This window comes from Mobula birostris, chromosome 5 (genome assembly GCF_030028105.1).
Source record: "Mobula birostris isolate sMobBir1 chromosome 5, sMobBir1.hap1, whole genome shotgun sequence".
In the NCBI taxonomy this organism is placed as follows: domain Eukaryota; kingdom Metazoa; phylum Chordata; class Chondrichthyes; order Myliobatiformes; family Myliobatidae; genus Mobula; species Mobula birostris.
The window spans coordinates 113,003,653-113,029,716 of NC_092374.1; the positions used below are offsets into that span (position 1 = coordinate 113,003,653).

At 38.0% G+C, this 26,064-nt stretch overlaps 1 protein-coding gene across 16 annotated transcripts in view; it reads left to right on the forward strand.

Moving 5' to 3' along the window:
- The window catches only part of LOC140197937 (R3H domain-containing protein 1-like), a 173,085-nt gene that overhangs the window by 85,512 nt on the left and 61,509 nt on the right, over positions 1-26,064 (forward strand). For 9 of the 16 annotated variants that reach the window (XM_072258567.1, XM_072258573.1, XM_072258568.1 and 6 more), the window contains 8 exons: positions 2,600-2,708; positions 3,979-4,116; positions 6,035-6,072; positions 6,160-6,213; positions 6,339-6,565; positions 7,798-8,049; positions 14,222-14,373; positions 22,451-22,693. In XM_072258567.1, the coding sequence (XP_072114668.1) occupies positions 2,600-2,708; positions 3,979-4,116; positions 6,035-6,072; positions 6,160-6,213; positions 6,339-6,565; positions 7,798-8,049; positions 14,222-14,373; positions 22,451-22,693 (1,213 nt within the window). Of the gene's footprint in view, positions 1-2,599; positions 2,709-3,978; positions 4,117-6,034; positions 6,073-6,159; positions 6,214-6,338; positions 6,566-7,797; positions 8,050-14,221; positions 14,374-19,844; positions 19,947-22,450; positions 22,694-26,064 lie in introns of all 16 variants that reach the window. The other 7 variants (XM_072258574.1, XM_072258578.1, XM_072258581.1 and 4 more) reach the window with 6 other exon arrangements.

A 26,064-nucleotide genomic window follows, 5' to 3' on the forward strand; every position in this document is an offset into this window, starting at 1 on the left:
CACAATCATCCTTGTACCATAGAACGATACACCTTCAGAACTAAACGACTATCAACCAGTGGCACTGGCACTGACATCATCAAGTACTTTAAATAACTGATAATGGCACATAATCAAAAATCTCTCATGCACCTGTCCCTGACACACCTGGAAAACACCATGGGCATAAGGGCACTTGTACTGCTGGACTTCGATTTCCAAGGTAGAGAGAGTGGATCTGCCCCAGTGCAACAGCTTTTCCACTATAAAAACTCTCCCACAGGTTTTCTCTCATCGTCAGATATAAAAGAACAACCACCATGTATTTATATTTGTGCTGCTTTAATATTGTGTCTGAAAGTGAAAAGATGGAAAAAGCAATCACTTCAGATTATTATTTTCCACTGTACCTCCTCCAGAACAAACTTTGTTCCTGAATACCACTTTATTTGCAAATTACATTTCTGTCTTGTTGCTAATTTAAATGCTCCCATGTTCCACCCTGTCAAGTCTTCCCAAATGTTCTCTCATCTCCTACCCCTTTGTGCTGCCTTTTAAAACTGCTTTTATCTCCAACTATCCCCTGTTCTGATAGAAGATAATCAACCTGAACATTTAACATGTTTTCTCTCCACAACTGCTGCCCACCCTGCTGAATATTTCCGATATTTCTATTTATTGCTGACATTATTATCCTTGTAATTTGGGGCACTTAACATCGTGCTTAAGAAACTGAACAGGCAACTTGGATTTTAGACCATTGATCCAATGATACAGATTCAAATCCCACAGTTGGGAATTTAAATCCATGCAATAAAATATTAAAAAAGGATCGTCTTGGTAGTGATGACCATGAAACTGCAAGATTTTTGTCATGTCCTTCAGGAAAGGGGATCAGCCTTGCTTATGATTATTAAGAACCTTCTCAACTGAAGTGCAAATTGAGATAACCAGTAAGTGTTCAAATCCTACAAGTGGTTCGAAAACCCTTCCCATCAGAGCAATCGCTTCAGGATCCAATATTCAAGATTGTTTATTGTCATTACAAAAGTGTAAAGGAGAATGAAATAATTGTTACTCTGGGTTCGATGCAGCACGAAAAACACTAAAAATAAAAAACATAATAATAATAACACAATAAATATAAATACACAGGGTAGTTTATATACAGAATTTGATTGTTTGCCCCTAAAGTGATGTGTCTGTATATGAAGTGCCTGACGGAAAATGATAAAGCAATGGCAGTTGGTGTGGAGGGGTGGGTTAGTGGGTGGAGGTGTTGATCAGCTGGACTGCTTGAGGAAAGTAACTGTTTTTGAGCCTGGTGGTCCCACGTAGCCTCCTCCCTGAAGGAAGAGCGACAAACAGTCCATGAGCAGAGTGGGTGGGATCCTTCATGATGTTACTGGCCTTTTTCTAGTACTTTTCTGTATATATTTCCTTGAGCAGTTTTAATGCTGTCGAGCCTTTCTGACTGCCGTGCAGTTTCTGTGCCATGCAGTGATACAGCATACTAAGATGCTCTCTGCTATGCATCTATAGAATAATGTGAGTATTGGTGTGCATAGTCCAGCTCTCTTCAGCCTCCTCAGAAAGTAGAGGCGTTGGTGAGCTTTCCTGATTTTGTAGAATGTCTTCTGGGACTGAGATGTTGAATCCCAGGGAGGTTGAAACTTCTTGCAGTTTCTTGTGACGTCCATCATTAAGGACCCCCATCATCCAGGACATGCTGTCTTCTCAAGGAGGAGGTACAGCAGCCTAAAGCCACACACTCAATGATTCAGAATACCTTCTTACTCTCTGCTATCAGATTTCTGAATGAACATTGAGCCCATTAACACGACCTCATACTTTTTTAAATCTCTTGCACAACTTATTTAATTTAACCTTTTTAATATATACTTAATGTAATTTACAGATTTTATTATTATGTATTGCAATGTACTGCTGCCACCTAACACTGAATTTCACAGTATATCCGGTGATACTAAACCTGATTCCAATTCTGTGTTGCCAATGTAAAGAGGGGTGTGAGTTCTCAGAAATCAATAACCTTCCCCTTTATCCTATTGACATTGAGGAAGAGGTTATTTGCCTGGCACCAGGCCTTGAGCTCTTCCACCACCTCTCTATCAGCTGTCTCATCGTTGCTGATGAGTCCCACCACAGTTGTGTCATCGGTGAAGTTCACAATGTGATTACTTGGGTGTTTGTGGAAGCAGAGTCTACAGCAGTGGGTTCAGCACCCAGCTCTCAGAGGCACCCGTGTTGAGGATGATGGGGAGGGAGGAGTGATTCTGCATCTTGACTGTCTGAAATATGTTAGGAAGTCCAACACCCAGTTGCACAGTGGTGTACTTAGACAGGAGGATTGGATTTCATTCACCAACGTCTATGGGGACAGTGTTGAATGCTGAACTGAAATCCAGAAGCAGCATTTTATGTCAGTGTTAAAAATTGCCAACAAATTGTCAATAATGCTTACAAATCCAGTGGGATTAATATTGTGATGAATGTTGATGCTGACTGCTGAAAACAGCACATTCTTTGACATTAATATCACTGAGAAAATATGTATTTTGATACTAATTTTTGTCATTGCTCAATTTGTTTTTTGTAGACCTGATCAGAAGTTTTGTGAACATATAAAAGATGAGACAGCTGATGATTTTCAAAAGAGGTATATTCTTAAACGAGATAACTCGAGCATTGACAAAGATGATAACCAAGTAAGTATCCAATTTACTAGCAGTCTTGGAGTGCAATTCTGTTAAGACAGAGACTGAGTGAAGTACTAACGTTTTATTTTCCCGGAGCAGAATTTAATAATTGAACAGAACTGGAATGCAGTCTGAATACATGATAAAATAGAACAAAATAGTTTAATTAAAAAAAAATTAAGGACTTTAGTAAATGTAATTGTTTTGCAGCAAAATTTTCAGACGTTTTTAAGACGAAAAGACATTTTTCTTACATTCTGTTTATTATCAGTTTTAATTCTTGAAAACATAATTTTGTCCTATTTATTTGAATGTTTTACCTACAGATTAAAGAAATTTAGTTACATAATTGCTGTGAAATATAGTTTATTTCAAGTAGCAACAAGGCGCATTTGATTCAATAGGTGACATTCAACGAGTCCTGAATTCTGTGTTCAATATTTACTTTAGCTAATGGTGTTCTAAAGTTTTATTGTTCATTACATTTACGTTAATTACATTACAATTAATGGAATAATTTTAAAGTATTCTATTTTTTCTTGTAGCTTATTTTATTCTTGTAGCTTAACATGCTTGTGTATATGTGTACCACGTCCTGTATATTAAGTCCTATATGGCCACTGCAGTAAGCATTATTTGACGCTGTTATACAGAAAAGATATTTGAAGAATATTGCATTTTGCATCAGAAAGAGTTGAATTCAACATGGTGGCAGATGATTATTTATGAAAGTTAATTTGCATGTTTTTATTGTAATTTCCTCAAGTGAGCATATTATATGACTATTTGGATACACACTAAGATATTTTAGTTTGTGTTCCCTCATTTGAGAATTTTATTTTAAGTGAGTGAGAACCAGCTAATTATTTTAAAGCTTGGTTGCATAGTTTAGTTTCAGTTCAAGCCATGAACGATTGCTTAGAAATTGTAATCCATTCTTTTAACCAAGAGATTGCTCATGGGTATAATTGGAATGTTTCACAGTTTGAATAAAGCAGAATAGAATAATGTATTAAACAGGTTAATTGCTCTGAATGAATCAGCTAATAGTTCAGTGGAATTTAATGGCACAATCAGGAAAACATCTGGAATTATGTAAAGATGGAAGCACAAACTGCCTTAGGAGAATGAAATGTACAATGACGAAGGTGCATAGAAAAAACATTTTTGAATGGAGAGGGCAGCTGTGATTAAGACCAAAATTCATTTTACAAATTTGTTTTCAAAAGATATTTTTGGTATTGTTAAAGCTTCAATTAAATTCATTTTTACTTTAAAGTATTTCAATCTCCTAAGAAGACGATGTGTTGAAAATTTCCAGATACGTATCAGATTGCGGCATGATAGAAGAAGCAAATCAATAGAGGAGAGGGAAGAGGAGTATCAGCGGGTCAGAGATAGGATATTTTCTCAAGATGTAAGTATAGAGTGAGAAAGGAGAAAACTAAAATTTGGTTTTAAACTGGACATTACTAGCCGTGTATGAGTAGCTGAAATATCTAGAAAGTATTGCACTTGACCAATTCAGTTGTGGAGATTTTAGAGTCCATGATACATCAGTTAATTGAAGTTGAATGATAGTCAATCAAGAAATCTTTGGTTGTATCACATAGGATGCTGTTCCATTTACTTTGGTAAATTTAAACAGTTTATTTCACCTGTTTGTTGAAACATTTGAAAGAAATTTTAAAATATTTCAGTGTGAGCAGGCGATACATAATGGAGTAGGGCACAGAAATCTGATGAGCTACATTTTATCTACAGCCTGCATTGTTCATTAGCGTAATATTACAGATAAAGAACCATTGCCAATTGTATGGTGCTCTTGTGCAGATGCTTTGCAAAACTTTGCTCCGCTAAAGATAAATCTGGGTGGGTTTTTTTTATGAGTTAGCATTATAATGCAGGTGATGTGCAGTCTTATGGTATATTCTGCCAGTAGCAAAGATGATATTAAGATAAGGTAAATGTAAGGAATCATTTATCTGAGGTAGAGTGTTTGAATACGAAATATGAGAAATGGGAAAAGTAAATAATGCTTCTGATAGATGGCATATAGGACTGAAAACCTAGATTCATTTAAAACTGAATTTTCACTTTTTAAATTTGTGCCCTGGAGCTTATAGGGCTGAAAAAAGCTAACAGTATCACATTGACTGGTCTAATAGTTCAAAAATCACAACATTCCATGCCAGTTTGGTCAGTTCTTTGAATTGATGCATCAATTTTGATTGTGGCATTTCAAAACCATCCTTGTGCAAATTCTTTTAAATAATTCTCTCCTGATGTTGCAACTGGCATATAAGCAAAGGCTGAAAGTACAGAAGGACTCCATGGTGCACTTGTAGCAGTTTGCATTGAGAAAGCTTCAGCTAAGCAGTTTTTGGAAACAAGAATGAAGAGGCTTTTATAATCATGCTGGCTTTTTATCTCAGTACTGTTCATTAATGCTGATACTCATAGCATCTCATTTTCTCTCTATACGTTCGTTTATGTGGAGGCTGCTAGCATTTTTGCTGCTCAAAACTCTGTTATAATATAAAACAAAATTCTAAATAAATGGAATAATCATTTTCGTTAAAATCAGGATCTTTAAAAAGATTCAAGTTTTTAAAACCTGAATTGCCTTTCCGAAAAAATCCTGCAAGGGGTTTGAATTTGTTTCTCTAATTTTCAAACTTAATGTAATATATTTCAGGCAAATTGTTCTTCTGAGATCAGTAGAAAACTAAGAAGTTTACAATGACAGAAGTATTTTAACAGATTTGTGATTGCTCAACTATGTGACTTTCACATAAAGTTACCTTCATACTGGTTTTATATGAATCTTTAAACTCTATAAAATGTAGTTGAACAAATGTTCTTTAGCTGTTTTCTTACATTGGATACCATTTTTTCTTTTGTAATTTTTCTTACATGGTAGGATTTTTATGTCATGCTTCAAATCACTTCAAAGTACTGTAATATCAATTATGACAATGCAAGCAAATTTATTTAATGCATAGTTATAAGCGGTAACATTTTTTTAAATCAACAGCATTCCGTTTTTGTTGTTTTGCTTAAACCACTGTGTTACTTCACATTTGTTTGAGGGTGCAATAAAACTCCTAATATAGAAAGGATGCAACTTGTTTATAAAATTTTGTTCTGAAAAAGCGTTTTGTATTGATTACAGTGCTTCATTCTTGTGGGAAAAAGTAAATGATACACAGCGTTTAATTTCGTACATTTTTAGTATCAAGGTGTTTCTTTAAAAATTGATAGTGGAGTAACATGAAACAACTGTTAATAGTTCCATTTTGTTGATTATCATCAAAATGTTGTTTCTCTTCCAGTTGTCATTTCCCCAGGATAACTACTTTACAGATAAAAGGTTAGTGCAATTGAAAAGGCAACTTAATTGGTTTGTTATACATGGTACTTGGTACTAAACTTTGAAATGCTCTATTAATGTTGACAGATCTCCTGAAGAAGAAGCTGTTAATAGCACCCAACAAAGGCGACAGATATTTAGGTACAGAAGAGATAGTTCAAATTTTTTAAGAACTTATCTTTGTAGATGCTGATGATTTTATTCATTCCTTAATTTGTGATTTGATGAAAAAATGAAAGTTGGGTTTCTTTTGTACCTTTCTTCAGAGGAAATAAAGACGGCACAGGGAGATCCTCCAATAGCTGGCAGAGCAGTACTGAAAATGAACATAAGTGGTCAGAGCCACGCCCATGGAGTAGTACAGATTCGGATAGCTCCAACCGCAACCTGAAACCTGCGATGACGAAAGCTAGCAGCTTCAGTGGAATATCTGTATTGGCAAGAGGTGATAGCTCTGGTAGCAGCAAAAGTACAGGCAGGCTTTCAAAAACAGGTACATTCCTCTTGTGTGCTGCTATTCACCATAACAGTAAAGTACTCATTTGGCAAATGCTGTCTTTCAGGGCTCAAGCCAATTTTCCGTTTCTTAACACTGTTTTAGTTAATTTAATAAGCTTTTCTGTTTCTCCTTTCCTGTAGCTTGTGACTCTTGCTGCTCATCCTTTCCAGTATTTTGCCAGATTAGTTATCTATCATGTTGAGCCCACAGAATGAGTGCTTACATATTAGTGGACCAAAAAAAGTACTGCTATTTGAATCTGGAGCTTGAGTCTGTACACACTGTGGCAGGAAATTAATGTTTTTTTTTCTTTCTTGAGCTCAACTGATGAACTAGTAGTGGTCCCCCAGTAGTAGTTTGACTGAGGTGAGCTCTTCTTCCATGCAGTTCAAATGCCAAGTCTGAAGCTTTAACCGGGCTATGTATTTTTACCAAATTATTGCAGTCGGTGAGGCAAGCTTTTAAAGAAATATTCTTTTTGACAAATTAGTGCTATACTGTTTCAGTCTGCTTTGTTTATCCAATGAAATGTGTACTGTAAATATCTTTAGGAAAAAGGAAAATCCTAAAATGTAATCTTTCTTAATTGAATTCTCAATCTAATTTGGGAATATCCATTTTGTTGTGTAATTGGAGAAAAATCTATAATGTTAATCACTGAAGAGATTTTTTTAGTGTACACTTCCTGTGCATTGTTAGATTTTATAGTTTTACCTTGTTCAAAGCAGTGTACTGGTCTGTTAATTTGAGTTAACATGTTATTCTTTAGTCATAAAACGGCTATTAGTTTTGCTTTCTGGTTCTTGTTATGAAATGTATTTTTACTCACATCTGAATTGCTTTGAGTTATCTTTTATTTTAAGTTTCTCTTCTGTGATTATTTACAAGTTAATATAGAAATATAAAATCACCTTAGTGGAGGGAAAAAATACACTGGCTGCTTAGCATCTTTTATTTCTGGCTGATTTTTGTTCCTTTTTAACTATATGCTTTACTGAATTAATTTGCATGTTGAACAATTGTATCTAAAATTAATATTTGCTAAGTTAACTGATTAGTTTGTGCTTTAATACTTTTAACATGTAACAGTCAAGAGGGAATATACTGGTTTATTTTTCCCTAATATTGTGCATGTTTGAACTCTTAAATTCATCTAAATGCATAGAAAGGAAAAAGGCATGATGTTTCTCTCTCTAGATAAAGATTTCTCATTGCTCCTTTCCCAGGTTCAGAGTCTTCTAGTAGTGTAGGGTCATCCACGGGTTCCCTTTCTCGCACCCATCAACCTCTTCCAGTCACAGCTATGAGCCAGACTCATGGTGTGCCAGCCGTCTATTCAGCTGTCAACACTAGTAATTCTCTTACCTTTGATGGTGGCATGAGTGGGCAAGTGATTCCTACTAGCACTAGCTTCTTTTTGCTTCCCTTGGAAGCTGCAGGCATACCACCTGGCAGTATTCTCGTGAACCCTCAAACAGGTTGGTATACTCTGCTAGGATTATTTGTTTGAAGTATGTTGTCAACTGAAATTTATAGTTTCTACACAATATTAACATGAATGTTTTTCAGGCTTTTAAATGCTGTGTTAATTTAATACATTAAATGTTTTCTTTAATAATGTTTTTAACTTTTTATACAAATGATGCTGTCTGTTTAAGAATATTCAATTTGAACTCATTGTTGCTTTTAATAAAAAGTAAATCATCACACTATTCATGTTGAAGCATTACATAACCATGTTCCAGTTATTCTGCTCATCAGCAACAAATTGGTCAAATGTCTAGTGACCAAATTCAACACAAATTAGAAATTGTGATCAATTATAATGCGAGTGTTTTTCAGTGTGGGTCTGAGGAGTGGTCAGAGTGAGAGTAGCACAGAGTAGAGATTAGAATCCAACCTTGTCTGATACAATTGTTGAGATTTATTAAAGTTGTGTTGAATGCTGCCCTTTCTAACTTTGGAAAGCTAGGAATCTATGCAATACTTTGGTCATAAACGGTGCAGAAGCCAGGAATGGCTGGATGACCCACTCCATTGCACATAAATTGAGGAAAGTAAGGGGAAAATGGCTCTGATTTTTAGAAATGGCAGGGACATTTTCAGAGTTCAATGAAACCAAAATTCATTGTTTTCCTTGCATTTTTAGTATTTAATATTTTCATTTGATAGACATTTTCATTTGATATTTTTATTTGATAATTGGATACGTTTAGACATGGATATAATTTTAATTCATGTTATATTTGGAAGGCATGTTACCAGTCATGTGAAATCTTTCCGGCATATGGAAATATCAGAGATCTCAAGTACGTTTAGGGTTAAGGCCAGCCCAGTTAATTCACCTTCTCAAGTGAATCTTGCAAGTAAATAGTAAAATAGAGCAAGTCAGATGGATGTTTTGCACCAGATGTTGTGTGCATGGTGCATGTTAGATACATTATCAAAGTCACGTCATCATTGCTTTTTGAACTTGTAATTACCATAATTAACATATTATAGTCACCATGGTAATAACTTTGGATTGAAAATAATTTTCAAAATGGTAAATGATAGACTGTTGTGATTTTTATATTTTTAAATGTTAGCTAGTCACATTTATAATGAGTATGACATAAATTTAATGGTTAGCACTCTGTTAAAATGCTTGGCTCTTAATATTGACATTGTAAATGATTGCAAATTAATTGTAAAGATGTTCAGTATTTGACAGTGTAATTTAACCTAGTTATTTAATATACTTTTTAGCAATGTACATCTTTTAACATTTTGCTTATTATACATTCTGAGATAAGTCGAAAAAGAATATCTCCTTCATCATGTAGAGTCATAGAAAAGCATAGCACAGAAACAGGCCCTTCGACCCACCTAGTCCATGCCAGACCATTTAAACAGCCTAGTCCCATTGACCTGGACCATAGCCTTCCATACCCTGCCATCCATGTACCTATCCAAACTTGTCTTAAACATTGAAATCGAGCCAGCATGCAACATTTGCACTGGCAGCTCATTCCACGCTTTTATTACCCTCTGAGTGAAGAAATTTCCCCTCGTGTTCCCCTTAAACTATTCATCTTTCACCCTTAACCCATGACCTGTAGTTGTAGTCCCACCCAACCTCAGTGGAAAATGACTGCTTGGATTTACCCTATTTTTGTATACCTTTATTAAATCTCCTCTGAATCTTCTACATTCCAAGGAATAAAGTCCTAACCTATTCAGTGTTTTCTTGTAACTCAGGTCCTCCAGACCCAAGAAAATCCTTGTAAATTTTCTCTGTACTCTTTCAGCCGTATTTACATCTTTCCTGTAGGTAGGTGACCAAAACTGAACATAATACTGCAAATTAGGTCTCACCAACGTCTTACACAACATCAAGATAACATCCTATCACCTGTACTCAGTACTTTGGCTTATGAAGGCTAATGTGCCAAAAGCTTTCTTTACGACCCCATCTACCTGTGCCAGCACTTTCAATGAATTATGGGTCTGTATTCCCAGATTCCTTTGCTCTACCACACACATCGGTGCCCGACCGTTCACTGTGTAACACCTACCCTGGTTGATACTACCAAAGTGCAAAACCTTGCACTTGTCTGCATTAAGTTCCATCTGCCATTTTTTCCAGCTGGTCTAAAGCCTGCTACCTCTCTGTCCACTATGCCCTCAATCTTGTTGTCATTCGCAAATTTCCTGATCCAGTTAACCACATTATCATCCAGATTGTTGGTATAGATGACAAACAACAATGACCTAGCACTGATCCCTGCGACACTGCAGTGGTCACAGGCCTTCACTCAGAAAGACACCTACTCTCTGGCGTCTCTCATAAGACTGATGCCTAATCTAACTTACTACTGCATTTTGAATGCCCAACAACTGACCAGCCTCCCAAGTGATATCTTGCCATATACTTTGCTAAAGTCCACATGGACAACTTCCACTGCCTTGTCTTCATCAACTTTCCTGTTAACTTTCTCGAAAACCTCTATAAGATTGGTTAGATGACCTACCATGCACAAAGCCGTGCTGACTATCCCTAATTGGTCTCTGTGTATCCAAATGCACATAGATCAGGCCTCTTAGAAAACCCTCCAATGATTTCCCCCCCCCTACTGATGTCAGGCTCACTAGCCTATAATTTCCTGGTTTATTTTTAGAGCGTTTCTTAAACAGTGGAATAACATTAGCAACTTCCAATCCTGTGGCACCTCAGTCACGGCTAAGGATTTTTAAAATATCCCTGTGAGGGGTCCCTGTAATTTCCACACTAGACTACCACGGGTTCTGAGGGAACACCTTGTCAGGCCCTGGGGATTTATCAACCCTAATTTTCCTCAAGACAGCAAACACCACCTCCTCTGTAATCTGTATAGGGTCCATGACCTTGCTGCTGCTTTGTCTCACTTCTATAGACTCTTGTGTCCATCTCCTGAGTAAATACAGATACAAAAAAGTCCATTTAAGATCTTCCTCCATCTTTTTTGATTTCTCCTATAGATTAACATTCTGATCTAACAGATGACCAATTTTGTCCCTTGCAATCCTTCTGCTCTTAACATGTCTGTAGAATCCCTTAGAATTCTCCTTCACATGAGGAATGCTGGAGCAGCCTCATGCTTTCTTTTAGCCATCCTGATTTCTTTTTTAAGTGTCCTCTTGCATTTCTTATACTCCATAAGTACCTCATTTGTTCCTACCTGCCTATATCTGCTAAGCACCCCCTTTTTTCTCTTAACCACTGTCTCAATATCTCTTGAGACCCATTTTCCATAAGCCTGCTATCATTACCTTTTACTGTGGCAGGCATATACAAGCTTTGTCTCTCAAAATTTCATTTTTGACTCCTCACACTTACCAATTACACCTTTACCAGAAAAAAGCCTGTCCCAATCCACACTTGCCAGATCATTTGATACCATGAAAATTGGCCTTTCTCTAATTCACAACCTCAATCCGCAGAACAGACCTACACAAGCGGTCTCCTACACAAACTTCTGTCACTTGCCCAGTCTCATTACCCAATAGGAGATAAAGTGTTGTACACGCTCTCTTCCGAACCTCTACCTACTGATAATGAAACTTTCCTGAATGCATGTGACAACCGCTATCGCATCTAGTCCTTTTGCAGTATGGGAGTCCCAGTCAATATGTGGAAAGTTAAAATCACCTACTGTAACTACGTTTAAGTTTCTTGCACCAGTCTGTGATCTCTCTACAAATTTGTTCCTCTAAATCTTTTCAGACTGTTGGCTGGTCTGTAATATAGCCCCATTAACGTGGTCATACCTTTCTTATTCCTCAATTCCACTCGTAAAACCTCTCTAATCGAGTTCTCTGGTTTGTCCTGACAGAGCACTGCCATGACATTTCCCTGACTAGTCACACCACCCCAGCTCCTTTAATTCCTCCCACTCTGTCACATCTGAAACAATGGAACCCCATAATATTGAGCTGCTAGTCCTGCCCCTTCTGCAACCAAGTCTCGCTAATGGCTACAATATCATAATACATGTGTTGATTATTGCTCTGGAGCTCAGATGCCTTTCCTACAGTACTTAGTGTATTGAAATATATCCAGCTCAGAACATTAATTGGACCTTTCAATTCCTGACTTTGTCTGAGGTCTTAACAACATGTCTCCACAACATCTCCACTATCTGCTCCAGCACTCTGGCTCCCATCCCCCTGTAACCTCCCCCACCTGTACAGCACCAACAAACCTTCCCCGCTAGGATATTAGTTCCTCTCCAGTTCAGGTGCAAACTGTTTCTTCTGTGCAGTTCCCACCTTCCTTGGAAGAGAACCCAATGATCCAAAAGTCAACGTCCTCCCTCCTGTATCAACTCCTTAGACATGTGTTAAACTGTATAATCTTCTATTTCTGGCCCCTCTAGTAGGTGACATGGGTAACAATCCTGAGATCACAACCCTGAAGGTCCTGTCCTTTAACTTAGCACTGAATTCCCTGAACTCACTTTGCATTTAAAGCAGTACTTAGATACTGAAATTAATTTTATTCCCATGCCTAATGTCAGTGTGCACACCCACCTTTGATCTCTGTCTCACAATAGAAAGGATGTCTTTCCTGAGGTCAACAAAGATGACTCGATATTAATCTACCTAGAAAAGGGCACTGAACATTGTCAAAAATTACACTCAGAGTTGCTGGCAATTTTGAAATAATTTGGATTTAACAGGAAAGAAGAGTTAGTGATAGCTTTAATATAAATCGATCCTGTAGCACGGAAAATATGCAATGGCATTTCAAAAAACGCCAAATCAGAAAGAAATACATGCCATAGCATTGGACTTCATATAGAATGAAAGTATTACGAGAAGAGAGGCTTGAGAGGTATTAAGCATTGAGGAATTTCCGGAGCATTGTAATTGCTGTAAGCACAGCTGACATTGGTAGAGGAAGGCAGAATTTCTGTCAAAAGGAACAGATTTGATAGTTAGCATTTGGATTGGTGAAGGTTAAAGATGAGGAATTTCAGGGCCATGATTTTTAGCCAGTTGATATTATCAAGGATGCAACAGGCTATTGAGAATTGCTAAATTGGTCTTTGTCACAATGGAGTAATCTGGTAGCTCTTGTCATAGGTGGAGCTGGTATAGAAATCTGCAATAATTACAGATAAGCAGCTCTTGTAACAGAGTATGTAGGCCTGAAATTCAGACTGTGGCTGAATAGAGGATGTTGTTAGTAAAGTGATTATTCTGTGAATGAATGGAGAGCAAAGTGAAGTTGGTACCAAGGAGAGATGTTGAAATAGGCCTGCAGATGATATTTGACATTTATGTACAGAAAATACTCCCCAATGCAGCAACTGGAAAGCTAGAAAGTGGTAGACTTGGTCAGCCCCATGTTTTGCAGCTGACTCCATGTCTGCAGAGACTACTGCCAACAGAAAGGATATTCTGGATGACAGTTAGGCAGATGTGAGGAAGAAACGCCAAGAACAAGCTCTGAGGGACTCTGGAATTGATATTCTAAATGGGAAGACAAAACATTGTTGGAGATGTTTTGACTACGGTCAGATGAAACGAATGCTTTCAAATGACAATCCTGCTGAGCTGGATAATAAAATAATGGCATTAGGGGAGACCAGTCTAGATGTAGAATGCAATGAGATTGCATGGCTGATCAGAGATAATACCCAAACCCAAAAGTAGGTTATAGGGGTTTGTTGAGTGTAGAAATGTAGAAAAGATAAGTAGTAGGGGAAGTTGAATCTGTTGCCTGTATCTTAGTGATCAAACAATCCATGAGTTTCCTGAACATAGAAGTGAGTGTGGGGCATGGTAGCAGGTTTTTAGAAACACTTGGTAATGGGGGAGTAACAAAAACTGGGAATATCTGCTCTCCAGGATGACTGAAGTTTATACTGTTTTAGCAAAGGGAGACATAGCCCAGTGTATGACAGCTCTTTTGTTCTTGTTTGCATCATGTAGTAGTGATCTGCTACACACCCTCTATTCTCCATGTTTATACATGAAGCTGAAGTACTACATTTTAATTTATTTTGTTTGCTGTTGACAGAGATGTTCTGTTGTTTAATCTTAAATCTGAATCAGATGGGTGTATATTAATAAACAATGCTTTTTTTTTAATGTAATGGACATTTAAATCATTGTCCCCTCCAGGTCAGCCATTCATGAATCCAGATGGTACAACAGTAGTATATAATCCCCCAGCTGCCCAGCAGTCTGTGAGGAACCCTGTGGCTGCCCCAGCGCAGCCACCACCACCAACTGTTCCACAGCAGCAGCAACTACCAAATCAGATCCTTTCTCAGGTTAGTTCATCATAGATTAAATCGAAAATGTAAATTGTATGTCAGGAGATAAGGTAGTATGATTGACCATTTAAAAATTTGAACTGAAATTGAATATAGTTCAAAATTTGTTGACATTTACAATGATCACTCAGATTGAAGCTAATGTAAAAAGTCAATTCTTGTGCTTTACTACTTAAAAATATTGTCCATAAAATTGACTGACTTGACTTATAGAACATAGTTGTGTAAGAGTATTACAAAGTTAAGTTGATAATTAAACTCTACATGGCATACCTATGACCAGCTGCGTAATTAGTAGTTTCTTAAGATGATAGAAATTTTGGTAACTTTCCATAGCCCCCTTTCACTGTGTTCCATTGATTGACAACATTTTTCAGTGATGTAGTGTCTCTTTTGGTCAGCATTTTAGATAGATACTTTATTGATCCCAAAGGAAATTACAGTGTCACAGTAGCATTACAAATGCACAGATATACAGATATACAAATGTTAAAAGAGAAGTAAGAAATAATAAAAAAGAACTTACCTCAAACAGTCTAACAAGAGGGCCTTATCACTTCTCTGGCTATAGATTGACTCATTATACAGCCTAATGGCGAAGGGTAAGAATGACCTCATATCGCACTCTCTGGAGCAGTGCATTTGTCTTTAGTCTATTACTGAAAGTGTTCCTCTGTTCAGCCAAGGTGGCATGCAGAGAGTGAGAAACCTTGTCCAGAATTGCCAGGATTTCCCGTTGGATTCTCTGTCCTACCACAGCCTCCATTGATTCCAGTTTGGCTCCTATAACAGAGCCAGCCTTTCTAATCAGTTTATTGAGCCTGTTGGCATCATCTGTGTTGATGCCATTGTCCCAGCATACCACCACGTAGACAATCAGACTGGTGACAACAGACTGGTAGAACATGTGAAGGACAGGCCTGCATTCTCCTTAGGAAGTGCTGGTGACTCTGGCCCTTGTACACAGCCTCTGTGTTGGTGCTCCACCCAAGTCTGTCATCCAGGTGCACCCGCAGGTACTTGTAGGTCCTCACCAGATCCACATCCTCACCATCATACTAACAGAGAGCAGTGGAGGCTTAGTCTTCCTAAAGTCCATCACCTGCTCCTTTGTATTCCTGATGTTGAGCAGCAGATGATTCAGCTTGCGCCATTTGACAAAGTCCTCCACCAGGACCCTGCATTCATCCTCCCATCCTCCCTTTATGTACCAACTATTGCTGAGTCGTCAGAGAATTTCTGCGGATGATGTGACTCAATGTTGTATCTGAAGTGGAAAGGATAAACCGGAAGGGAGTCAATACAGTCCCTGTTTTCTGCTACATTAGAATTAATTAGAGAACACACAAGTTTGGTAGAGTATTTTGATTATATCTAGAGTTTAAAATATGAATGAATCATTGGTTCACAAACAAGAAAATCTGCAGATGCTGGAAATCCAAGCAAAACATACAAAATGCTGGAGGAACTCTGCAGTCAGGCAGCATCTATGGGGAAAGAAACGTTTCGGGCTGCGACCCTTCGGCAGGACTGAAGGACCATTGAACACTTGGATTTGAAATAGAAAATGGGTGGAGTCAGATTTGAGGTGCATGTTTGTAAAAGGCAGGTTGCAATTGAGGATGGATAACTAAAGGTCTGTCTGCATACTTAATAGTTATGACTGAGAATGGACTATTCAAACATTTCAGTTAAGCCTTCATTCAATTTGATCACTGACTTGTCACAAATATATCAACTACTATTGTGACATTTTCATTTCAAAAATATCAGCCCCACATTTAGGAAACGTTTCAGGCTTTTCTCTTGTTTGTCTGAAATGCTGAGCTCTTAAGTTTAACATCCAACTTCTGTGATGTGGTCCCTTAAGTTGAATGGTACGTAATTAGGCCTTGAATGTAAGATATGGGGCAGATTGTGTTGGCTACACTGGTGGCTCAAATTGAAACTGCTGGCATCTGTTAAGACAGCATTGTTTCTGGAATATCTGCAAATGTGAAATGCTGAAGTCCTAAATTTCTAATTGACTTGGAATCAGTGGATCAATTTTTTGTTGTGATTCCTTAGCATTTAAGTTGGAGAATCACCTCAATCCTGCACCATCATAGATCTGCTCAAGATTCAAGTTTAGTGGGGTTGTAGGATTAAGGTTTAGGAGACAAGGACCAAGAAAGCTCTTTACTAGTACTATTTTAGCTTTTAATTTAAAATATTTGCTTTTAAATGTTTAGTTTTAATCTTACAATGAAATTATTTTTAAGTTTCGATTACTTCAATTTTAATTATTTTTAACTTGGAAGTTATCTTTTGGATGGATTAATGGAATGAAGGGTTACGAGATTAGTGCAGGAAAGTGACATTGAGACAATAAATGAGCAATGCTGTTACTGAATGGCAGCACAGCTTCAAAGTGCATAATATTGAACTGCATGCTCAAGGGATTGTCAGCATCTGTGGAAAGATACTTAATATTTCAGGTCAAGCTCTTTGTCGGGACTGGTAAGACAGAATATAAGTTCTAAATTGCAAAGAAGGTGATGAAGGACTTCCTTCTTACAAACCACCAATAAAATGATTGTTGAAATGACTTGTCCCTGACAACATTCTGTTTGTTTTCTCATCTTCTGTCCTTTATATCCCTTCCCCGCTTTCTTTGCAAATTAATAATTTTGACCTGCTCATTGGATGTGCCTTTGACCTGAAATATTAACTTTTTTTTTTACCTTCTGTAGATCCTGTTAGACCTGCTGAGCATGTCCAATATTTTTTAAATTTCAGATTACGAGCATGTCAAGTATTTTAATTTTCAAAGGATTATATGGTCTTGTGCCGTGTTAATATTTTCTATCCACATGCTGATCAACCTGACATCAGAGATGGGGAAGTTGCTAGAATTCTGAGGGACTGAACCTACCAGCATTTGGATAAACATAATCTAATTAGGAGGAGTCTGCTTTGGCTTTGTGAGTGGAAAGCCGTGCTTGACAAACCTTAGTTTGTTTTGTTTTGAAGTAACCAAAAATGTACATTAGGGTAGGGCAGTGGATGTTAGAATTCAGCAAGGCTTTTGACAGGGTCTTGCATGGTGGGCTAGTGTTGAAGTTAGGCCCTATGGAATCATCCAAGCAGAGCTTGTTAAGTGTGTTCAAAATTGACTCGAGTAGAAAGCAGAGGGTGGTGGTTAAAGGTTGTATCGCAGAATGGAGTTTGGTGACTCGTGGTATGGTATGCTGCAGAGGTTGGTGTTGGAACCCTTGTTATTCATCGTTTAATATAATATAATACAATAACATAGAGTAATGTGCAAAAGTCTTGGGCACATACACATAGCTAGGGCGCCTAAGACTTTTGCACATTACTGTATTTGTCAATGTGGAGCGGAGAGTGAGTTTGTAAATCTGGCAGAGGATGTTGGGAATGGCAATGATGAAAGGCTGTAGGAGGGCTATGGGGCAGGTGGCAGAGGAGTGGTGTCAGGCAAGGGAGTTGGTGTGGATGAAGTCACATCCAGCTGTGAGACACCAGGAGTGCTCGTTTGATTCCAAACAATTGATTTATTGATTACTACAGATGTCTCTCTGGTGCCTCCCTCTCCCGGCCCCTTCTCACTCTGTCCAAAATAGAGACCAGACCCATGTCAGAATCAGGTTTATCATCACTAATGATTTTTTTTTTGTGGCAGCAGAACAGTGCAATACTTAAAGTTACTACAGTACTGTGCAAAAGTCTTAGGCACATGAGCTATATATATGTGCCTGAGGCTTTTGCACAGTACTGCACAAGGCTTAACTAGTAAGTGGATCATTGTCACAAAACTAGGAGGTGTAGTTTTTGGTGAAGAAGGTCGTGGTAGATTACAGAGGTTCTTGATTATTTAAGGAAGTGGCAGTAGCATTTCAATACTGACAACTATGAGGTGATGCACATTGTAAAGTCAAATCAGCATAGAACTTCTACAGTGAATGTAAGGGCACTAGGGAGTGTAAAGGAATAGAAGGTGTAGGCGTATGAGTGCATTGTTTCTCGAAAGCTGTGTCACAGGTAGACAGAGCAGTGAAAATGGCATTTTACGTGCTGGTTTTCATCAGCAGAAAGTATAGGAGCTGGGACATTATGCTACAGTTTAAATTGTTGGTGAGGCACATTTGGAGTATTGTGTACAGTTTTGGTCCCCTGTTATAGAAGAGATTAGGTAAACTGGAAAGGATGAACAATAGATGTATGAGGATGTTACCAGGTTAAGAGGACCTGAATTTTAGGGGGAGGTTGGCTAGGCTAGGTGCTTAGTCCTTGGAATGTAGGAAAATGAAGAGTAACCTTCTAGAAATGTTTAAATTATGAAAGGGTTAAGGTGGACAGTATCAGTCTTCAGGGTAGGGGAGTCCAAAACAGGGGCATAAATTTAGGGTGAGATGAAAAAGATATAAAAGGGTATCTTCTTCCATGTGGAGGGTGGTGAGTATATGAAACAAGCTGCTATAGAGGAAATAGTTGATGGAGGTGCATCATGTTAATTAAGAAACACTTGGATAGGTATGTGGAGGGACATTGCCTGGAAGGATATGGGCTGAATGCAGGATTTTGTGACTAGCTGGGTTGGCACCATAGTCAACATGGACTCATTGGGCCAAGGGTCCTGTATTCCAGCTGTATTGCTCTATGACTTACTGACTTCTTCACTAGCATTTATGATTTTGCATTGAATCCCTAAGTATCACCTTCTCACATTCAACTGCATCTGGCAGAAGCTTGCCACCTCATTTCATGAAGGATCCTGGCCCTTTGTAATCTTCTGTTTTATCAACTATCCTGGCTTGTTCAGCAAATTTGAATTTAAGGCTTTTTATTCTTTTATCTGTTTTTTTTTACCAGTACTAAGGAAAAACTGAAATCCTATTACAGATCCTAGGCTGATACAGCTGGTTGCATTTTGCTGGAGCAAATTCCTGGAATTGCTATCTTTACCATTGCATTGCAGTAATTCAAGACAGTCATAGTCTACCTCGTGCAATGAAATGTTTGTGCTGGCCTGGCAAATAATGACCACTTCTGTCAGATGTAATATTGGGAGTAGTTAGGTGGAATATATGCAGATTAGCTGTCCCTTTTCATGTCACTGACCAGTTCTGTAACAGTTACAGTATTTGCCTAAATTTTGTTGCAATGTACTTTCATACATTCAAGATGCTGCTTTCAGTATATTAAAAGTTAATTGCCTGTATGTATTATATAAAACAGCTAAACCATTACGATTATTTTGAATTTCAAATGATTTTGTTAATTATTTGCTCATATTTAGCATTGAGGTGGCTGATGTAACAATAGTATATCAAGTAATTTACTGTAGAAGTATTTTTGTAAACTAATTAGTGCAGTAATATCTAAATGTACTTTATGATACTGCAAAACCATTGGGTTTTATCAAGTTAATGTTGCTGAATTAACTGTGCAAACTGTTGCTTCTTCAGCCAATTCGGGCTCTGCAGTCTTCCTCACAGCCTCTCCAGTACTCTGCGGTCTCTTACCCACCTCAGCTCCTGCCAGTATCACCTCCCCAGCAATACACTGTGGTATTGACACTCAATATTCTATTCTCATCTTGCAAAAGATCTTCTGGTTTATAAAGTCTTTCTTTTCTCTGCTGGTGGTTATTACTTTTGTAATTTGCTTTGTGCTGCTCTTTGTATTTGCCTGCTTTTTTTAAAAAAAAAAATTCCTTGATTTATTGCTTTTGTTTTAAAAAGCAAGCTTGTGTATCTGTGACTAAGATATACTTACAGCCATTATATTTTGAACTTCAGGCTACAAGGGCAAATTCACCTTTTTTAGTGAACAGTTGAAACTGGGATAAGCACAAAATGCTGGAAATACTTAGTTGGTCAGGTTAGGCGGCATCATGCTGCCTGCCCTGCACATTTCCAACATTCCCTGTGTATAATTGCATGGTGCTGCCTGCCCTGCACATTTCCAACATTCCCTGTGTATATTTTATACCCTTATATCATTTTGCATTACAGTTAAAACTGGGAGATATTCATATTTAAATATATGCTTAGGATAACTTGGGATAGAGTAACCATAACTTAAGATAGTATCTTCTGTTTGCTATTGTGTATTTGGGTGCAAAAATTTCAGCTACAAGATTAAAATATCGAATGTGAATTTTTTTTGTTGACATTGTGAATTTGATACAAAGGGATTTGATTTTTTTAAAGACCAAATTAGAAGTGTGTTTAATGCATGTTAAGATAATCTCAAGAGCTATTGATTTTAATATATTGTTTAACTCTGTGGTCATGGCCCATAGAGTAGACTCTTCCAAAGCACAAATTGGACCAATTTCTCAATTGAATAAGACATTCCAGAAAAAATATTTGTAAATTGAACTTGGATAGGAAGGAAGTTTTGTAACTTTTTTCTAAGATGATTATTAAAACATTTGTTTAAAGGCCAGATAAAGTTAATTAACATAAAATGCTAGTACAGGTAGGGGAAAGGGTATTTTGAAAATGCATCATGTTTATCACTTATTATTTAACAGTTTGGAACAGTTCTATATTGTAGTAATACCAGTGATTTGCTGAGGATGTTAAAAAAACTTGCCTTTGGATTAGTTTATTGTTGTATTATTTAAATATAAATGGCTTTCATTCATTGTACTAAGATTTTTTTAAATACATTTCTTTGGATTTATACCAAGTAAAACTTAACACATGCAATTTATGTCGGTGTGTGAGAGATGTAAAATTGTTTGATTTCATGGTTTCGCTCCTTGACTGCTTTTAATAATGCATCACTTAATTAAAGGAGAATAATATTAGACTAAATTATTCAGTTCCCTGTATGTATCATTTCAAATAAGTGATGAATCTTCATTCAATTAAAGCATTATTCTCCAGTAACCAAGCTAGAAACCAGTGTTTGACTGTATGTAAACATTTCATATTTCTTGTTAACTTGAAATTTAAGGAGCCTTTGGCATATGCTTGACTCCTTGAGCTCCCTAGTGTAAATATTAATGGTAAACAGAATACAAAGGTTTTTATCATGGAGTTGCTGCACTGAGAGTCATGCTAGGTTTCAGTAAATAATGTATCTAGATAGAAACAGGCGCACTTTAAAATTTGCATATTGATGTTTTTTGTTTTAAAAAACATTCGTGATTTTATTAGGCATTCTAAATAAATGTTTTCATTATGCACCAAGACATCAAAAGTTAGTTTCTTTGGAATGGTTCAGATTGCAAATGTTTCTCCATACGTACAATAACAGTAGTTGACAGCATTTAACTTCTGCCTAAAATCTCCATTTATGGCTCAAATGCCTGCAGTTGGGTTCTGTGTAGCCCACTCAGACATCTGACTGTTCTTCCATACCCTGGGGTCAGGCAATGAAGCAGTCTGATCTCTGAAGTGTTCCTGATAATTTTCTGCCAGCTGTAGAAACTATAAATGATTTCAATAATTTATAGCATTCAATAATAAAAGGTATTAAAATGTATGCAAGAAAATTAAAAACTGAGTATCTGATGTACTTTAAAAATTAAAACACCTAACCCAATTAAACAGTTTAAACTCATCATCGCTGTGGTCCATTTGACTATCTCACTGGGAAGTGGTCCTGTTTACCTCCTATTTCAGAAGGTGGTTTCCTTTCTGTGCCATGTTGCAATTGGTGCAGATTCTGAGGTGATTTTCCACTGTCCTGTTGATGAAACCCTGCCCCACAATTGGACTAAATGTGAAAACGTATGGTACTATCTGTTGTCCAGTAAGTCCCAGGCAGCACTTGAATGTGCATGCATTGAAATCCAAGATTTGCCATTGTTCAGATGTCTTTGAACCACTGAGCAGGATCTGGCCCTCAATGCCTTCTATCCACAATTCCCCATTTGGTGCATTCTCAATTTTAACAACTGTTTAATGGAGATTAGGTACTTTTACTGCTGTGAAATATAGTCTTTTTTTTTGTAATGGCTTGATAAACATCTGCATGCTTTTTGAATTAGTATAATGAGAGGGAGTGCCTTTGCTATTCAGTCCTATTTTAATTGCAACTTTTATTATCTATGCAGCAAGAAAGTCTTGGTGCTCAGTTTAGCCAGGTGAGCCTTGGCCGTCAACCATCCACTGAAGTTCCAGATGCCCATACTGCCATATTCCCATCATCACTTGTACTTCAGCCACAGCAGCAGCCTGGTTTTATTATGGCATCCCCAGGGCAGCCCCTTCCTTCTCCTGGCTATTCTGCCTCTGGCCCCTCACTTAGCCAACAAGTGCTTCAACAACAGGGATATGTGCAGCAGCCGATTCAGCAGGTAAAAAAAAAATCACTTTTTTGTACAGGTCTTCGGTCTTGCTGACATTGAGTAAGAGTTTGTTGTGGCACCACACAACCAGATTTTCAATCTCCATTTTAAATGCTGATTCATCACCACTTTTGATTCAGCCTACGCAGTGATGTCATCAGCAAGCACGAATATGGCATTGGAGCCATATTTAGCCATACGGTCATGAATGTAAAGCAAGTAGAGCAAGAAGCTCAGCACACAGCCTTGTGGTGCACTTGTGCTGATGGAGATTGCGGAGGAGATGTTGTTGCCAATCTGAACTGACTGGGGCTTGCAAGTAAGGAAATCGAGGATCCAATTACACAAGGAGTTATTGAGGCCAAGGACTTGTGTCTTATTGATTAGTTTTGAGGGGGTGTGATGATATTGAATGCCTAGCTATAGTTGATAAAGAGCATCCTGATGTATTAATTTTTGTTGTTCGGATGTTCCAGGTTTGAGTAAAGAGCCAATGAGATGGCATCCACTGTGGACCTGTTGCGCTGATAGGCAAATTCACCTCTCAAGCAGGAGTTGATGTGTTTCTTGACCAACTTCATATGTCATAAAATTTGTTTTTTGCAGCAGAAATGCAGTGCGATACATAAAGTTCTTACAGTACTGTGCAAGAATCTTCGACTCCTTAGCTATATGCATGTGCCTAAGATATTTGCCCAGTAGTGTATATATGTGACTAATATAAGTTTCCACAGGCAAGCTTAATTGCTCGTGACAGCTAACAGCCAACATTGACGTTCCTCCTCCCATTAATGTGTGAAAGTGTAAGGTCATGCAGGAATCAGATTACTTTCATTCAAGTAGAGAGAAACTACAAATGAATGAAGTTCAGAGGGATCAAGTTGTTCAAATGCATCAATTGCATCAGGTAGGTCCAACAAGTAGTGAAGAAAGCATGTGGCATTTTGGCTTTGCTGTTCTGAATGTTAGTGAGACTGTACCTGGAATATTATGCAGTTTTGTTCCCCTTGGCTTTAGAGGATAGAGTATTATTGGAAGCTGTCCAAAGGCAGTTCCCAGACTAATTCCTGTTTGAGGAGGATGTCTAGTGAAGAGAGGCTAGACAGTTTTGATCTGTGTTCATTGAAAATTGAGTGACCTAATTCAAATATACAATAACTCAAAGGGGACTTGATGGGTGCAATTGAGATGGTCACAATCTGGAAGACATTTAGATTGTACGGGGCTGGTCATTTCATATTGCGGTGCACAGAAGTTTAATCTCCAAGGTAGTGAATTTCTGTATTGTTCTGTCCCAAGAAGAAGCTAGATCCTTGGATTTAAATATCTGAAAGATTAGGAAATTGAGGGTTTTGGTGTTTGGTACATATTCAAGGGCAGTACGGGCTTGACGGGTCTGGTGGCCTAATCCTGCTATTTTCTTGTGTTTGTTACCCATGTGTTGAATAACATGACAGAGTAATACAAATGTGAAAGAATGGCCAGTTTCCACTAGCCCCACATGACAAGATGTGTGAATTGAATGTTCAAACAAGAGTTGGGAGCTCTGGCATACAAGTTGTAAGCAACATGAAGCCACTAAAAAACCAAGCAATGACTGTGTGTAACAAGAGGGAGTTCTGTTTACCCTTGTAAAATTGTATTACCATCACTGAGTACTCCACCATCAATATCCGGGTGTTCACTGCTTACCAGCAACTCAGTTTTGCCAATCACAAATACTTGGGAAATGAGCAATTCAGAGATTGGCGATCCTGTAACTAGTGACTTAACTCCTGGCACCTCAAGACCATTCCACAATCCACAAGGTTCGCCTGAGTGTGATCGAATTCTCTTTACTTTTGCCCGTAACTCTGAGAAACTCACAAGAAGAAGAATGAGGTGTTAGTCCTGCCTGTTGTTCCAGGGTGTACTTACATGTTGCAGACGTGATAGAGGTAGTGGTAAGGGAGGAGGGTAGTTGCATTATTACAGAGAACATCATGACAGTGTTTAGGGAGGATATGCCCATTGACAATATATTAGTAGAACTTAGAAGTAAAAGGGGGGTGATCACTTTGGGATTGTACCAGAGAGTCCCCTCCATCCCCCCCCACCCCCCCGCAATAGCCAGCGGGAATTAGGAGGTCTGAGATAAATGTAGGAATAAAAAGTGTTATAAAAGGTGATTTTAACCTCTGACATTGACTAGCACTGGCATAATGCTGAGTGATTGAATTGGAGCAAAATTTGAGATCCTCCATGTGTAGAGTAACGCAAGATGGGGGGGGGCGTGGGTTTAAATTAATATTGTTCATCTTTATTTAATGTGGATGAACTCTTGGAAGCTGGTAAGTTCAGGGAAGGGAACGGTGATATCCTGAAAATAATACATGTAAGATGAAGATGTTGGCAGTCTTGGGACACACAAAATTGGATAAATCCCTGGCATCTGACCAAGTTAATCTTATGACACTAGGCAAGAGAAATAATTGGTGGGAGAGTGGCAGAAATTTTTATGTCATCTTTAGGTACAGATGCAACATTGGGAGAGGGGTGGTTAGTTAATACTGTGCCTTTAATTAAGAAGGGTTGCAAGAACAGGTCTAGGAACTACAAGTTGACAAGGCTGACGTCAGTGGTGGGAAAGTTACTGAAGCAGATTCTGAGATTGGAAAAGCAGGGTCTACATTGCTTCATGTGTGGGATGTTGTCTCAAGAATTTAATCATGCTTTTGAAGAAATGACCAAGAAGTTGATGAGGGTAGGACAATAGACATTTTTACATGGACTTCAACGAGAGTTTTGACAGGATCCAGAAGGTTGGATCACCTGTGATGCCCAGGGTAAGCTAGCCAATTGGATACAAAATTGGCTTGATAGAAGGTGCTAAAGGGTGAAAGTTGGGGGGGTTGCTTTTCCAGATTGGAGGCCTGTGGCCAGTGGTGTGCTGCAGGAATTGTACTGCTGCCACAGAACCAAAAAAAAAGCAAATTCATGACTTATGTGAGTGATGATAAACCTGATTCTGTTATGGGTCTCTGTTGTGGACTGAGTGGGAAGGGGGCAATGAAAGGGGAAATCATGGGAAAAGGGAAAGGGAAGAGAGACTGCCACTTGTCCCACTCTCGCCCTATGCAAACAAACATATATACGTACCCCCAAAGCCACCACCACCATCCCCTCCAGAAGTTTTCATGTTTAATTGCTTTACAAAATTGAATCACAGTGGGTTTAATTTAGCTTATAGATCAGACATCCAACCTGTCCCGGAATTCTCCCGTAAATTGATGGTGCTATCTCCCTGAAATGAGTTTTTGCAGGGTGGGATGTCTGATATATATGGTTTTTTTTTCAACAGTGGCTTTCTCTTTGCCACTCCCATAAAGCTGCAACTGGTG